This window comes from Girardinichthys multiradiatus, chromosome 22 (genome assembly GCF_021462225.1).
Source record: "Girardinichthys multiradiatus isolate DD_20200921_A chromosome 22, DD_fGirMul_XY1, whole genome shotgun sequence".
Classification (NCBI taxonomy): Eukaryota; Metazoa; Chordata; class Actinopteri; order Cyprinodontiformes; family Goodeidae; genus Girardinichthys; species Girardinichthys multiradiatus.
In genome coordinates this window covers 14929232-14944678 of record NC_061814.1, presented here as the reverse complement: position 1 = coordinate 14944678, position 15447 = coordinate 14929232, and the positions used below count along the sequence as shown (strand labels likewise).

At 39.4% G+C, this 15447-nt stretch overlaps 1 protein-coding gene across 28 annotated transcripts in view; it reads right to left on the bottom strand.

The window, feature by feature from the left end:
- camk2g2 (calcium/calmodulin-dependent protein kinase (CaM kinase) II gamma 2) overlaps positions 1-12512 on the bottom strand; it is an 88014-nt gene extending 75502 nt beyond the window's left edge. For all 28 annotated transcript variants that reach the window (XM_047350898.1, XM_047350892.1, XM_047350899.1 and 25 more), the window contains exons 1-2: positions 12360-12512; positions 11034-11128 (exon numbers count right to left, since the gene is read on the bottom strand). In XM_047350898.1, coding sequence (XP_047206854.1) covers positions 11034-11128; positions 12360-12424 — 160 coding nt within the window. In that variant the 5' untranslated portion in view covers positions 12425-12512. The remainder of the gene's footprint in view (positions 1-11033; positions 11129-12359) is intronic.
- Between the last annotated feature and the right edge of the window lie 2935 nt (positions 12513-15447).

Below are 15447 nucleotides of genomic sequence, written 5' to 3'. Positions count from 1 at the left end.
AATGTAATTCTAACAATAAGTGTCGTCATCAAGTGATTATTTACCTTCTATATCTTATGTCAAAGCTTAAAAAGATCAAAAACCTCAAATTAAATCGAGGGTAAATTTATATGAGTTAAGTTCAGAATACGGATGAATTGTGAAAAGTAGAGCTGCACAATTTCCTGCATCTCAGGAAATTATGCAATTGTAATACTAATGCTGAATATTGCTATTACAATATAGATCATGATTAACCCCTTGTTTCCTGACCCTTTTCCCTGATCACAATGTCCTCACCATTCTGTATAAGCTTAAGTATCTCAGCCAATAAAAATACATCAAGTATGAGCATCGAGGCCAGTAAAAGTCCTTTCAACAGCCTAGATGGTGTGCAGGATTTGCATATATCAGCACTTTAGATATAATAACCTACAAAATATTGCAACACAAAAAAGTATATTGTGATTGCAATAATGGAGATACTGATATTGAAATGACAACTGCAATGCAATATATTGTACAGAGCTAGTGAAATGTGTGGATGACATTCACTCAGTAATTTTTTGTGTGAGTGTGCAGGCGGTGTTGAGAGGATGTCTTAAATTAAAATCTTAAATTTTTTGAAAAGAAAAGAAATGACCAAAAACATAGTTGCAAGGCTCTAAAACCTTGCAGATCCCGATCATTCCCTGGATGGTGGCAAAATTAAATGGAAAATTAACATTTTACTAATGTTGCCCTTTACTTGATGTCATATTGCAACTGTACAGGGGGAATTAATGACAATGAAGTGGGCAACAAATAAATGGCATTAGGAGAGTCTTGCAACAGCAGGAAGATTTACACACCGTGGCAGGACTAGAACCACTAACTGTTGTTGCTTTGCAGGGTACAACCCTGACCATCTCCAGACCTACATTTTTCCATTTCCATATCCAACTCTCTCATTCTCTCTTTCATTAAATATTCACTGTTGTCCCATTAAACATTCACGGTGCAGCACAGCCACGTTTATCTGCCCCTCGCCAATAAGCCCGCAGCGAGAGAGCGGACCAAAAGGCTGAAAACTAAAAAACACACACCAACGCCATGCTCGCCTGGGCGGCCTGCGATGCTGCAGCTTGGAGGGAAAAAGAAGAGGGCAGATTACTCAATAAAGGGAGGAGAAAGAGACAAAACGGAGAGGGAGAAAGAAGGAGTGCAAGCTGGGGATAAAACAAGAAACATGAAGGGAAACAGCTTCAGGAATGGAAGTAAAAAAAAAAAAAGATTCATGGGGGACCAATCTTAAACTCTTGCCCATGTGCAGTAAGAGGAAAGCAGCCTGTACTTCAATAATTCAGCAATAGGATGAGTGCCGCCAGCCTATCCCGTTTTCTTCTCTTCCTATCAGAAGGCCTCATCTAAAAACAACTTGCAACTTGAAACAATAAGTGGTGTAGATTTATACCTTAAACATGAATACAACACCGATTGTTAAGAGTTTCCTTCAGGTATTAAAGCTTGCCTACACTGAAAAGTTTGATTGCTTTGCATGCATTTCCTTCAGTTTTTGTGCAGTCTACGCCATAAATACTGGTGACCTACATTTAATTCTGCACCTGAATGCATCATGGGTCAAAAAGGATAGAGTGGTGAGGGTGCTGAATTGTTAACATGTTGCGGTTAGTGATAGATGGTTGTATCAGTGTCATTTCTGGTTAAAGCTGGAGTTGTGTTTTCTGAGATTTTAATGACATGTTTTACTCAAAAAGAGGGACCTGCAGATGAACCATGTGACCTATTAACTCAGAACTCAGTCATAAAGGCAGTACATTTCCTGGTATGTTAAATTTGAGCAGTTTTAGCAGTTATTTGCCCCATACATACGGTCAGAGGGGAACATATCCACCATGATGCAATTCCAGCTCTTCAAACCTGGTTCAGCCCTGATAAGGGCTGTGTAGTGGCTTCACCGGTGTGTTAATCAGAGCACCCCTCCTATGCTTGTACCTGTAGCAGCATGTCTCCAGTCTACTGGATGCTTTCTTTATGTAAACCAGTTTTTTTGCACGGAGGTCTAATGAATCTCAGTCACAGTTTTCGCAACGGAAAACAAACTGGACTGATTCTGATGTGAAGATGAAACAAAAAGTTGTGCATTTTCCCACGATCATGGTGCTGATGAAAACAACTATGACAAATTGATTATGTAATATCTAATGTGACAACCTACAGCTGAGTTATTGATGGATAACCTCAGGAAATATGGAGCCTGTAAACAAGTTACAGTTCTCTCAGGGTTATGGCAAGATGCTGTTCCTTTGACAAAAAAAACCTGAAAATAAACTGCTTGATTGCCACATTCTGAACCATTAATGTTATAAGAATTGTTTTAATTTCTTGTTTTCTTTTAACTTTAGCAAGATAGTACTACACCATTCCATTTTGATATATTTTATAAGCATGGCTGTATTTTTAAAATACATTTTTATGGCTCTGTTCAAGCTTTTTTGTCTCAGGTACCAATCAGAGTCCTTTAAGAACAGGTGGATCTCAAGTCCCAATCCATACTGCACAGTTGTTTATATAAACTGTATATAGAGACAGCCTTTTTTACTCACAAATCTTTTTCAAAATATTTCTGTGTTAAGTCAGTTAGAATTTGTAGACTTAATTCACAACATATAGGTTAACTGGAGGCACATCTGTGGATCTATTCTGGGGAACATCACACCGTTTAGTTGTGTGACAGAAGAGAAAATTAAAAGCAAACAGCCAAGATATCAGGAGGAGAATTGTGGATCTCCAAAAGTCTACCGTAATTCATCTTGGTTACAATTTCAAACAGACATTTTAATTTGTACTAGCCACCACACCGTTAAGTATGGAGACAGGTTCTGTATGTCACAGATAAATGTGTTTTGGCGTGAAATGTGTGTTTCAACCTCAGAAGTAAAGGAAACAACCTTGTGAGGATGCTGGCTGGAGCTGGTAAGAGTGTCACTATCCACAGTGAAACGAGTCCTTTACAGACATGGGCTGAAAGGCCACTCAGAAATGAAGAAGCAGTTATGTCAACAGCAATATAAAAAGCCTGATTACAGCTTCTAAATGCACGCAGAGACAAAGACCTTCATTTTAGGAGACATGTCCTGTGGCCTGATGAAAATAAAATTGTGTAAAAAGTGTTTGGCCATGATGACAATCATCACATTCCGAGAAAAAAGCTGGACGCTTGCATGTCTCAAAACACAATCCCAGTAGTGAAGTATAAGGGTGGCAGCATCATGTTATGATGGTATTTTTCTGCAGGAGGACCTGGTGCAATTTATAAAATAAATGGTATCATGAGGAAAGAGAATTGTAAGGACATTTTGAAGTGACGTCTTAACTAATCCGGCATGTTAAAGCTTGCTCGCAAATGGGTTGTTCAAATGGACAATGACCTCAAGCATACCACCAAGTTAGTTACAAAGAGGCTTAAGGATGCCAAAATCAATTTTTGAAGTGACCATCACAAAGCTCATCATCTCATAGAAAATATGTGGGTGGAGCTTAAAAAGTGTGTACAAGCACTGAGGCCTTCTAACCTGACTCAGTAACACCAGTTCTGTCATGAGAAATCTCATCATTCTGACATTTGAACATTGAAATCCTTTTGTTCAGGCTATCATTAGCATACAGGTCCTTCTCAAAATATTAGCATATTGTGATAAAGTTCATTATTTTCCATAATATCATAATGAAAATTTAACATTCATATATTTTAGATTCATTGCACACTAACTGAAATATTTCAGGTCTTTTATTGTCTTAATACGGATGATTTTGGCATACAGCTCATGAAAACCCAAAATTCCTATCTCACAAAATTAGCATATTTCATCCGACCAATAAAAGAAAAGTGTTTTTAATACAAAAAACGTCAACCTTCAAATAATCATGTACAGTTATGCACTCAATACTTGGTCGGGAATCCTTTTGCAGAAATGACTGCTTCAATGCGGTGTGGCATGGAGGCAATCAGCCTGTGGCACTGCTGAGGTCTTATGGAGGCCCAGGATGCTTTGATAGCGGCCTTTAGCTCATCCAGAGTGTTGGGTCTTGAGTCTCTCAACGTTCTCTTCACAATATCCCACAGATTCTCTATGGGGTTCAGGTCAGGAGAGTTGGCAGGCCAATTGAGGACAGTGATACCATGGTCAGTAAACCATTTACCAGTGGTTTTGGCACTGTGAGCAGGTGCCAGGTCATGCTGAAAAATGAAATCTTCATCTCCATAAAGCTTTTCAGCAGATGGAAGCATGAAGTGCTCCAAAATCTCCTGATAGCTAGCTGCATTGACCCTGCCCTTGATAAAACACAGTGGACCAACACCAGCAGCTGACACGGCACCCCAGACCATCACTGACTGTGGGTACTTGACACTGGACCTCTGGCATTTTGGCATTTCCTTCTCCCCAGTCTTCCTCCAGACTCTGGCACCTTGATTTCCGAATGACATGCAGAATTTGCTTTCATCCGAAAAAAGTACTTTGGACCACTGAGCAACAGTCCAGTGATGCTTCTCTGTAGCCCAGGTCAGGCGCTTCTGCCGCTGTTTCTGGTTCAAAAGTGGCTTGACCCGGGGAATGCGGCACCTGTAGCCCATTTCCTGCACACGCCTGTGCACGGTGGCTGTGGATGTTTCTACTCCAGACTCAGTCCACTGCTTTCGCAGGTCCCCCAAGGTCTGAAATCGGCCCTTCTCCACAATCTTCCTCAGGGTCCGGTCACCTCTTCTCGTTGTGCAGCGTTTTCTGCCACACTTTTTCCTTCCCACAGACTTCCCACTGAGGTGACTTGATACAGCACTCTGGGAACAGCCTATTCGTTCAGAAATTTCTTTCTGTGTCTTACCCTCTTGCTTGAGGGTGTCAATAGTGGCCTTCTGGACAGCAGTCAGGTCGGCAGTCTTACCCATGATTGGGGTTTTGAGTGATGAACCAGGCTGGGAGTTTTAAAGGCCTCAGGAATCTTTTGCAGGTGTTTAGTGTTAACTCATTGATTCAGATGATTAGGTTCATATCTCGTTTAGAGACCCTTTTAATGATATGCTAATTTTGTGAGATAGGAATGTTGGGTTTTCATGAGCTGTATGCCAAAATCATCCGTATTAAGACAATAAAAGACCTGAAATATTTCAGTTAGTGTGCAATGAATCTAAAATATATGAATGTTAAATTTTCATCATGATATTATGGAAAATAATGAACTTTATCACAATATGCTAATATTTTGAGAAGGACCTGTATATACCCTCGGTTTTGATATGACTTGTTGATATTTCGGCTTGTAACATATTTCAAGTAGGTTACACGTTAATCGAGTGAGAACACGTCTTACAAAACATTTTATGATGTTCTGCATCATAAAATTAGCGCTTTGCTTTGAATGTCATAATTTTTAAAGACCAGCGTTTCAGCTGCTCTCTGTGCACCAACAGCTGTCTGAGAGCACAGCAGGTCACATGACACAAACAGGAAGATGCAGCATCATTGTAGTTCCTGTTTCACTGTAAATCTAATTTTTAAAAAAGGAGGACAAAATAACATTAGTTGCCGATAGTATTATTTCACAATCTGTGTAGCTCAAAATAGGCGGTTAATTTTAAAAGCTTGCAAAATCTGCAAAAACGCGGGTGCTGACAAAAACTACAGAGAGTACAACAAGAGATATTGAATGTTTAGCAAGTCATTTACCGGTATATATTAATCTTTTAAAATGTCTTGATTGGGACCCCTATCCTACAGCACAGATCAAGGCAGGACATTCATAGTTATGTAAAAAAAAAAAAAAAAATGGAGATTGAGATTGAGATAAATCCTAAACATGAAACTGGCATGTACAAAGAAATTTGACCTCTGACCTTGGTATACTTCGTTTCAACACTTTTTCAAAAAAGGTTCGACACAAAGACGGGGTGAGCAGACAATAATCTTTTATTTTGAGATATTTTTAATAAAAGTAAGCGGAAGACATCAACAGCTAAAGTAACAAGCACCTCTGTTCCTTGCTCCTTCATAGGATTTCTATTAGTGTCACTGTTGCCTTTTTTTTTTTTTAAGATGATGCTGGAGTCATGACTGCATAGCTTGTGAAATATAACCTTTTTTACTTAATATTCAGTTTAGCAGCAAGCTGCAGGAGCTTTTGTATGCCTTCTGTTTGCAACTATAACACACACACATGGATTATTTGGTTTCAGATCAAAACAGAAATCGATTAGATATGGGGTACATTTTCATAAAAGGTTCAGTAATTAACAAATGTCAGTCATTTGAGACTTCCATTTAAAAAAAACATCAGAACATTAGAAATATACTTGTAATAAAAAGTTTATTGAGCATTTTCCCCCACAGATATACAGGTTAAAAACGCACAGGTGTTTGACACCCTGCAGAGGTGCTGTGCGTATTTCCTGCTGTGAGGTTTCAGTGTGAATACGTCATTACAACTTAGTACGGTGAGACTAAAGCTGACTGGTGGTAAAATCCTGGAACCATAAAGTAAAGCAACAATTGGCATGGACCTGTTTCTGAAACAATACATAAAAAATTTAAATCCCACCAATCAGCACCGTACAATCCAACCAGAAACACACTGCATATTGTTTGTTACCCCAGTGACTGCACACATGCTTGTGACGCCACATGACCCAGCCATAGGCAGCGACCTCACCCTCATCGTGCCCTCCCTGAGCCGCAGAGAATGAGGGCTTAATCCCGCCTACGCACACAAAACCCTCTTAAACACACTGCCTCCTGAAGTTGCCCAGACATCAAGCTACCAGAGCTGATATAAAGTATGTTCATTGTTTGTAAACAGTGACAAGGAGCTCATGAGCAGGAAGCACGTGTCTTTATTTACAACAGACGAGACGGTGAACCTCCAGCCTCTGCAATGTTGCTAGTATGAAGGTGCTGACGTATTTTGTTGTTATATATGGTAAAAAAACACAATATCAATCAAAAAATGTGGTATGACCACACTTTTTGATGATGGTTGTGTTGCACTTTTTAAACCAATTGTTCCATTTTTGGATCAAACTCTAAAACATTTGATCTCTTCACTGAATTGATGGGGCAGGATGTAACAAGATTAGTCTGATTCATCTTGAATAGAAGCAGTGACTCATGTCTTAATGAATCATTTGTCCATCTGACTGCTGTGACATTTTCCCCTTGCAGGGTATGGCTAACTCCGCAATGGTGGTAGAGATTTTGTTCCCTTTAGGACTACTCCTTTCCTGATAATCATAACAATGCCATGTGTGACTCCCGAAAATCCACCTTAAGCCTTTAACATGCTTCTCAGCGTCCACGAACACGAGCCGCTTGGACCTCACAGACAAGCACGCGTCTTTATTCCGGCAGTTTTTGGCATGTGCTTTGATGCGTATTTATTGAGTTTAGTTAAATAAAACAAAAAACAAAAACTTTAAAGCATAAATTGCGGATTAATCTTGTAAATCATCAATTTTCTTTTGGATAAAAAAAAAATACTACCTCCCTCAAAGGACCTGCAGCACATTTTTCTGTTTTCTACATTACAGTCTTTTGAAGGTAAAATCAGAATCAGGACAACAGACCTCAGAAAAAAAACAGAAATCGGTACAAACCAGGAATGCCTGATTGGTGCATCTTTAGTATGTATGGTTCTAATGATATTCATGTCACAGGCATTAATAAAGAGTGAATGTTGGTGGAAGGAAAACAAACAACGACCTCTTCACGATGTGAGAAGAAAAACAAAACAAAAAACGTGGTATACAGGTAAAACAAACTGTCATATGTTTTGTTTTTTAGGAGCTTTATGACCACAGAAAAAACTGACACACACAGCCACAAACTGATGAGATTCTCTGCCTGACAGCCATTGGGACGAAGAGCTTCATCTCCATTGTTGCTGGGTTACAAGCTCCAGACAAGTGCCACCACATCCCTCACAAACATGCAGACACCATCAAATGGGCTGGAAAAAGGGGATCTTAAGATCTTTGCTCAAATCAATCAACTGCTTACAGAGACACAAGGATAGAGAGACTGGAGAAAAATGCTTTAAAAGGGAAAAGAGAATTGCATGGGCGTGCTTCCCCTGAGACAAGGGCAGCCCAATCAGTCCAGAACTGGCCCTAATCTGAAGTTCACATCATCACTCAACCATTTGGTCTGATGTTTACTGGGCCAGACATGCTGCAAACGCACGCACAGTCTGCAGCATGAACACACAAACTTCAAGACATGAGGGGCAGCAAAGAAATACATGTACAAACATAAACGCATATGGTGACCAGAACAACCGACGGATTAAATATGCTCGGATTCAGCTACATGGCAGATGAGACGCTATGACACACGCACAGCTTAACAGGCAGACGGCGACAACAAATCTGCCGCAAATACCAAAACACAGGAAGTGGTATTTGAATATGCGTTTCTCTGCTGCTGCTGCTGGTGAAAACACAAACACACACACACACACGTGTTTTACTATCTTTATGAGGACTTTTCGGTTACTTCCATTGACTTCTATTCATTTTCCTTGATTTTTAGTGCCTAACCCTGACCCTAACACTAACCCTAACCCTAACCAGTTAATAACTCACCCTAACCCTAACAATAACTCAATTCATACCCTAGTCCTAAACCTGACACCTGTCCCAAGAACGGAATTTGAAAAAGTGAGGACCAGGAAAATGTCCTCACTTTGTCAAAATGTCCTCACTTTGCGATAAAAATACGAAACATGGTTCTCACTCAGAAACAAGTACAAGAACACACACACACACACACACACACACACACACACAGTCTGAGCTGTATATCAAACTCCCTGGCGTAACAAGTGTTAAGAAACAAAGTAGCATCACGACCAAGTCCAAGAGTTTTTCTGCAAAAAGAAGTTGATTTGGGGTTTAGTTCCACTTTAACTAAAGACTACATGCAAACCTGTTGCAACACAACAGGCTGCTCATCTCTCAGAGGCGGTAACAGAAGACAACAAAAATAAATGACAGAATAAGACAAAACAATCTGAGAAGGTTGAACTCTGCCAAACAATAAAATTAGAGCACGAAATCAGCATTTTAATAATGTTGTTCATGTATTGTGTGAAAACACATAGATTGTAACCAAATTGGGCAAGAAGGATTGTACATCAGTTTTTAAAAAGGTCACTGCCCTGATATGTAATTATTACCCAGAGAAAAATATGAACCTAAAGTTTAGTTTGACTATATTAAAGGAAATAAAGATTGAATCCCAATTATCAAGAACATACTACAAAATGTTTTGTCTGACTTAAATTCATGGTACATTCCGACCAGTTTTAAGTATTTTCCAATTCTAAGTCCATACATTAATATCCATGTTATAATTTCTTTTTGGAGTCAGGAGAAGGTTTGTGCGCGTTCATGTCAGAAGAAAAACATATTTTTGTACCGTACAGCATCTTCTTTAGCTTTGTGTCATAACTATTCAACAACCTGTCTTCTATGACTCTTTAGTTAATAGGACATTTACTATTTGTTTATGCTCCACAAATCCTGCCACTGCCATGGTCATAATTCCAACCTGATAGAGGTGGTAGAGATACGATTGTATTGCCTGGTCTAAAATAAAGCATTTCAAAAATCTTTCAGGATCTTTAACTTCAAATGAATTTGGTTGCGTACTGTTGCCAGAAGGTGGCGGTATAGACTATGATGCTTATAGCTCCAATTTTTGTTTATGAAAAGTTTAGTATAACTAGAAGTAAATGCTAAGTTCAAGTTGTTTTGGAAGTCAGAGCCCAGATCTGGGAATGACATCAGACCCATTGAGCCCGTCGTTGTTGCACACCATAAAACCTGCGGGACTACAACTATTAGAAGTACAAGCCGACAAAGTATTCCTCTGCATTCATTGTGTTTGTGACATTAAACATACTTATAAACAGAAATGTATTGTACTACTGTATATGCTTGTCACTGGTTTAATTTGAAACTGCTGGAACATATTCAAAGCTCAACATGCACAGCAGCCATATTGAATCTGAACTCCGAATTGGTTTGGGGGGGGGGGGGGGTTTAATCCTATTGGCCAGTTTATTGCTGTTCTGGCACCTCAGTTTGTCTCGAAGGTCACTGCATTTTTATCTTTGCCAAAACAGATACAATTCATAAAGTTTTCCTACACTCGTACATGCATCTCAATTTTGTTTTCCCATAATGCCTTAATTTTCTGGTGAATTAAAAACTCTTACCTCAATCAAAGATTCAGAATCAATCAAATCTCTTGGATTCAAAACTACTACCCCTATCAAGGAACCTGCCACATTTGTTTCTTAGAGCCCTTATAAAAAAAACCACAAACTTTAATTTGGGCAGGATCAGCAGGAATTTCCCTTAAAAAAAAGCACAAATCGGTATCAACCAGGAGAACCCTTATAAGTGCCTCTTCAACCTTTTCTGCCTTTAACTTAAGTAATTTGCACACCTTTTACACATGTAATCTAAAGACAAACCTCAATGAGCAAAGTCAGAATTTTTTTTTAAAACGAGGCAGATAGTTTTGGCCATTAGGAAACTCCTGAAAGTTGGTGAAAACTGAGATATTTACTCATTGCCATGTGAAAAATAAGATGATAGAAGAGAGAAGACTTAGAAAATGCACTTGGTAAAGCAGGAAGTCCGTCTCTATACAAGCCTCGTCTTAAACATTTTTTGTCATCAGCAGATTTCATAACAATCCACAAGTTGCAATAGCAGTAGTTTAGGATATTTAAAGCTCAGGCTTGAGCAGGCCAACCATAACAAACCAAAAATGGTTGCAGACAAGAGCCAAAGTCCACTGAATCCTTCAGTGAGGACTTAAAGCACAGCAGCTCTGCCGTGCCAAGTGGCCTCCAGCTTTTCAGGAATCCCACTCTCAAACATTAAGGACAGCAGGCCTGGCTCACTGCTCTCCAGGAAACAAACCGACGCCACTGTGCTGCCCTAAAGTTAGCAGCCCTTCGGTGTGCAAAAATGTCACACTGCTTGTACTTACCTCTGGCTGACAGCTTTTTGGTGTTGATGATTTTAGCAGCATACTCCTGTCCGGTGGACTTCTTGACGCATCTGCGGACGACAGAGAAGGCCCCCCTGGAGATGGAGAGATTGACAGAACAGTGAAAACCACTTCAAACCTAAACAACTGCTGAAGTTACACGCACTGAAGCCAAGCATGATTCACATTCAGCTAAAGAGGTGCGGCATTCACATTTAATAGTCTGATATACTGGGTTTAGAAATAGGATCTTGTGTGTTAGTGCATAACAGGGAAAGCAGACGGAAATGTGAGACGTGTTGCAGGGAAATTCAATTCAATTCAAAAATACTTTATGAATCCCAAAGGGAAATTAACTGTTGTTGTAGCTCATATTATGCAGGTTTCTTCAAAGCACCATTGTAGATGCTGATAGCTGTGGGCAAGAAGGATCTCCTGTAGCGGTCTGTCTTACAGCAGATCTGAAGATGCTTCTGACTGAAGACACTCTGTTGTTGTAGGACAGTCTCATGAAGAGGATGCTCAGGGTTCTCCATAATGTTCTTCCTCTTACGAAGAATCCTTCTTTGTACAATGATCTCCAGATGTTCTAGAGGAGTCTCCAGAACAGAGGCAGTCTTCTTTATTAGCTTGTAAAAGGTAGAATTAACAATCATCCATGTAGTCTGGCCGCAATTTTTTTTGCGCCGACGCCTCCTTCAGAGTCACACTGTTGTCTGCGCTGGTAGGTGGAGCAGCTTTATTAGCCCCCAAGCAGAGATAAGATGTTACAAAGTGGCTTTGTAGGCTGCACATACACTGCAACTAAAGTGCGCTTTCATGTTCTAAGCATGGCACTTTGCACACCACAATTTTACAGCAACAACCAAAACATAATAAATATAATTCTTGGTTCCTGTTATTTTTACGCTATGCCGTCTGCATGGAAACAGAGCTGAGCAGGACCAGCGGAAATACCACAAGACAACAGGCAAATGCAAACTGAGTATCGAGGCGTGTTACCTGCAGATAAATCACCACGCAAGGTGTTCCTCACCTTTAAAAAGAGCCACAATGGCGCCATGCACCTTTAAAAACGCACACTCTCGGGATTAAACACAAGCCTCTGCGGCGCTAACAGGAGCCCGCTGACAGCTTATTGTTGCACAGCAGATCGCCTGCAGCCTTCCCCGGTTTTATTTTTTGACAGACCCATTCTAGCCCTGTCAACACTAGAAGTAAGCACACACAATGGCAGCAACAGCAGCACAGAGGAAAACATGCAGACACACAGGCACAGTGAATGCAACAAGAGAAGCAGCAGCAGTGTTGTTGAAGGTCGCTTACTTTCCGAGTTCCTCGTACAGCTGATACTCGTCTGTGAACCTGGTCGACGTTACAAGTGTGGCCATGTTGACTGAAGTGAAGGCTCAGAGAGGGGAAGAGAGGCTTGATCTCGGAGAGAGGAGCGTGGAGTGGGAGGGGAGGAAGCAGGCACCGAGGGAGCTGTAGTAATACAGATCCTCTATTAACAAGAGGAGTCACTCTGGAGAGAAATCAGTATTGGCTTTGGAAAAAATACATTAATTTAAAAATAATTTTACCGAACTGTCTCAACCATTTTATTGTCCAAAACTCGACCAGGAATGTTTTATTTGTCAAGTTGTTAAATTCAAACCAAATTCAAACCAATTGTTAAGTTTCAAACCAAAGCGAACCAGTATTGTCCCTACACATGCAGTGCCTTCCATTAGCTGTATGTTCAGGGCAGCAATGTCCTAATGGAAAGTGAACCTTTGCACAAGTCTTACGTCTTTTGTAGCCACTAACAGGTTTCCATCCACAACTGCCCTGCTTTTACCACCCTAAGCCTTCCCATTAACTCTGACTAGCATCCCTGTCCCGCTTTATGATGCCACCACATGTGTTTCATGGTATCAATTCAGGGTGATGTGCAGTGCCAAATGGACTGTTCTAGGTAAAAACACTTACCAGATCATCTTCTTCCACGTTTGCTGTGACCCCTACACAAAACACTGCAAAATGGCTTTGTTTTTGTCCCTCTTAAATAAAGGTCAGATTTGTCAAGTAAATGATTTTCACAGGAGCTGTAGAGCTCAGCAGATCCTCCATGGGCCGCTTGGCTGCTTCTCTGATTAATGCTCTCTTTGCCCAACCTGTCAGTTTAGGTGGACAGGCATTTCTTAGTATTTTTGCAGTTGTGTCAAACTTTTTTACCATTCAGATAATGAATAGAACGGAACTCGAGATGTACAAAAGTTGGGATATTGTTTTATAACCTATCCCCACTTTTAACAACAATGAAACCTAATTTAGAGGTATAATAGAAAAAGGGGCAGAATACAGTCACACGCCTCTCTTTGCAGATTTAGATTTGTAAAACGTGTTATTTTCCCATTTCCTATTTTCCTAGTTATTTGTTCTATCACATAAAATCACAGTAAAATACACTGAAGTTTGCAGTGATAACATCACAAAATGTGGAGAGTGTGCAAGAATACTTTTGCAAGGCAACTTACCAGAAAACCGAGCAAATCCACAAACATGTTCTCCTGAGATCTGCAGAAATTTAACTAAAATAAAAAATGATAACGGCAAAGCATGTTTTTGCCATTAATGCTAAACCAAACTTACTAATAGATAAAAAATTATATTTTTGCTGGTTGTGTCCTTGTGCAGCAGTTTGATTGACTTGAAATGATTGTATACTAGACAACATCAGTTATTTTGTAAGTCAGAAGCAGAAAAATTAAGTGTGCATGTGTAAAGTATAATTACATAATGGTCACCTTTATTTTGTTATATGAAGAAGAAGTAGTCTGAACAACAGTTTAGGTACAAATAAAGTTAATTCAGTGTTAGTTTATGGAAAAGGCTTAGAATCTAAAACCACTTTAACAAAGTGTTTAGTATTCCTGGCCGGTGGCAGGCCGGTGAAATGTGAGGACAAGGATCAATAAATGCTGCTGTACAACCTTGTCTTTCCTTTGCCTCTTTGAACTCTTTGTCAGGAAGATCTCTCACTCTGCAAACTGAACAACCCAGGTATTCACATGATGGCTAAAAACGTTAACCCTAAAACCTTTTACAAGTTTTCCTCACAGGTCATATCATCTGACTCAGTGTCAAAGCAGATCCTGATCCTTGTCACAATCATTGTCATGAAAATGACCAGATAATATACAAATGAGACATTTACTTAGGTTTATTTATTCAAAATGTCTCAATTGTGATAGGTCAGATGAGATTGTCTAGTGTAGTACCCCAATAGATCTATAGTTGTTTTCTTGCAGACTTTAAGTCTTCTCAACTGAAGCAAGCTAAAATGTGCACCTAAAAATATTCATTGGAGGCTTTTTGTATGGGTGATATGGCTCACCTCTGAGGGTGCCAGTCTGTCACAGACACAGGCACTTGGAAAAAACATGGTCAACTTTTCTATTACTTACTTCCATGTCCAGTAAATGGATAGTCAAAATCTCCTATGTAAAGTATGCAGTATAGGCAGTGTAAAAAAAATATATTGCAGTACATTTCAGATTCACAGATTCATATTCTGTGCAAAATTAAAGGGCCATTCTAATTTTTTGTTCAGAAATCTGCATTTTATGTTCTCCAGTCCAAAGATAAGGGGCTTGGGCTGCTAAGACAACTGAATTGATCTAATAGAGATTCCCTTAACACAATATGACATTTATTAAACCTCTGTTGTATTTGTGAATATGCAAACAATGTGCATTTTTATTAGATTCTTTTGTTTTGTGGTATTAGGACCACCTTTGACTGACACAAGCATGAACAATGTTCTATATAAACAAATTAAACCTCGAGTGAAGTTTTCTACACTAATTGGAGACTCTTGAACCACAGTTTTGTTTTTGAAAACTTTTAACATACACATAAGAAAGCACAAAAAACAAAAACAAAAAAAGGATAGTGGAGGGAAGAACATCATCTGCATATATTTCTCTCACACTAGTGTATTAATTTCATTTCGTTTTGGCTTTCTCTCAGGTCTGTGAAACTTGGAGAATTTTCTTCTTGTTGCACTGCAAAACCTAGTACATTTTTAGTTTCTGTAAGCTTAGGGTGTTTTTCTTTTCATTAAAATGTTCACACGTAACATTTTCTTGATTGAATGCAAATTACAAAATGGTGCATAGGAATTGAGTATCAAAGCAAACTCATATAACTCAAAATATTAAAGCCAAAATGTATACATTTGTCCACTATAGTCTCAAGGTATTTGCTTATAGTTTATTTTGTTTGCAGTAAAAATTGCAGCAGAGTGAGACCTCCTTCTGTTATCTCTTCTCAACTAGTAGTGGCAGAGGTGGGATGTAAGCCACGCGAGATCTTTTCTACCATACAGAGAGCTGCAGATCGTGGTTCAGTTTTATAATCCATTTTATCC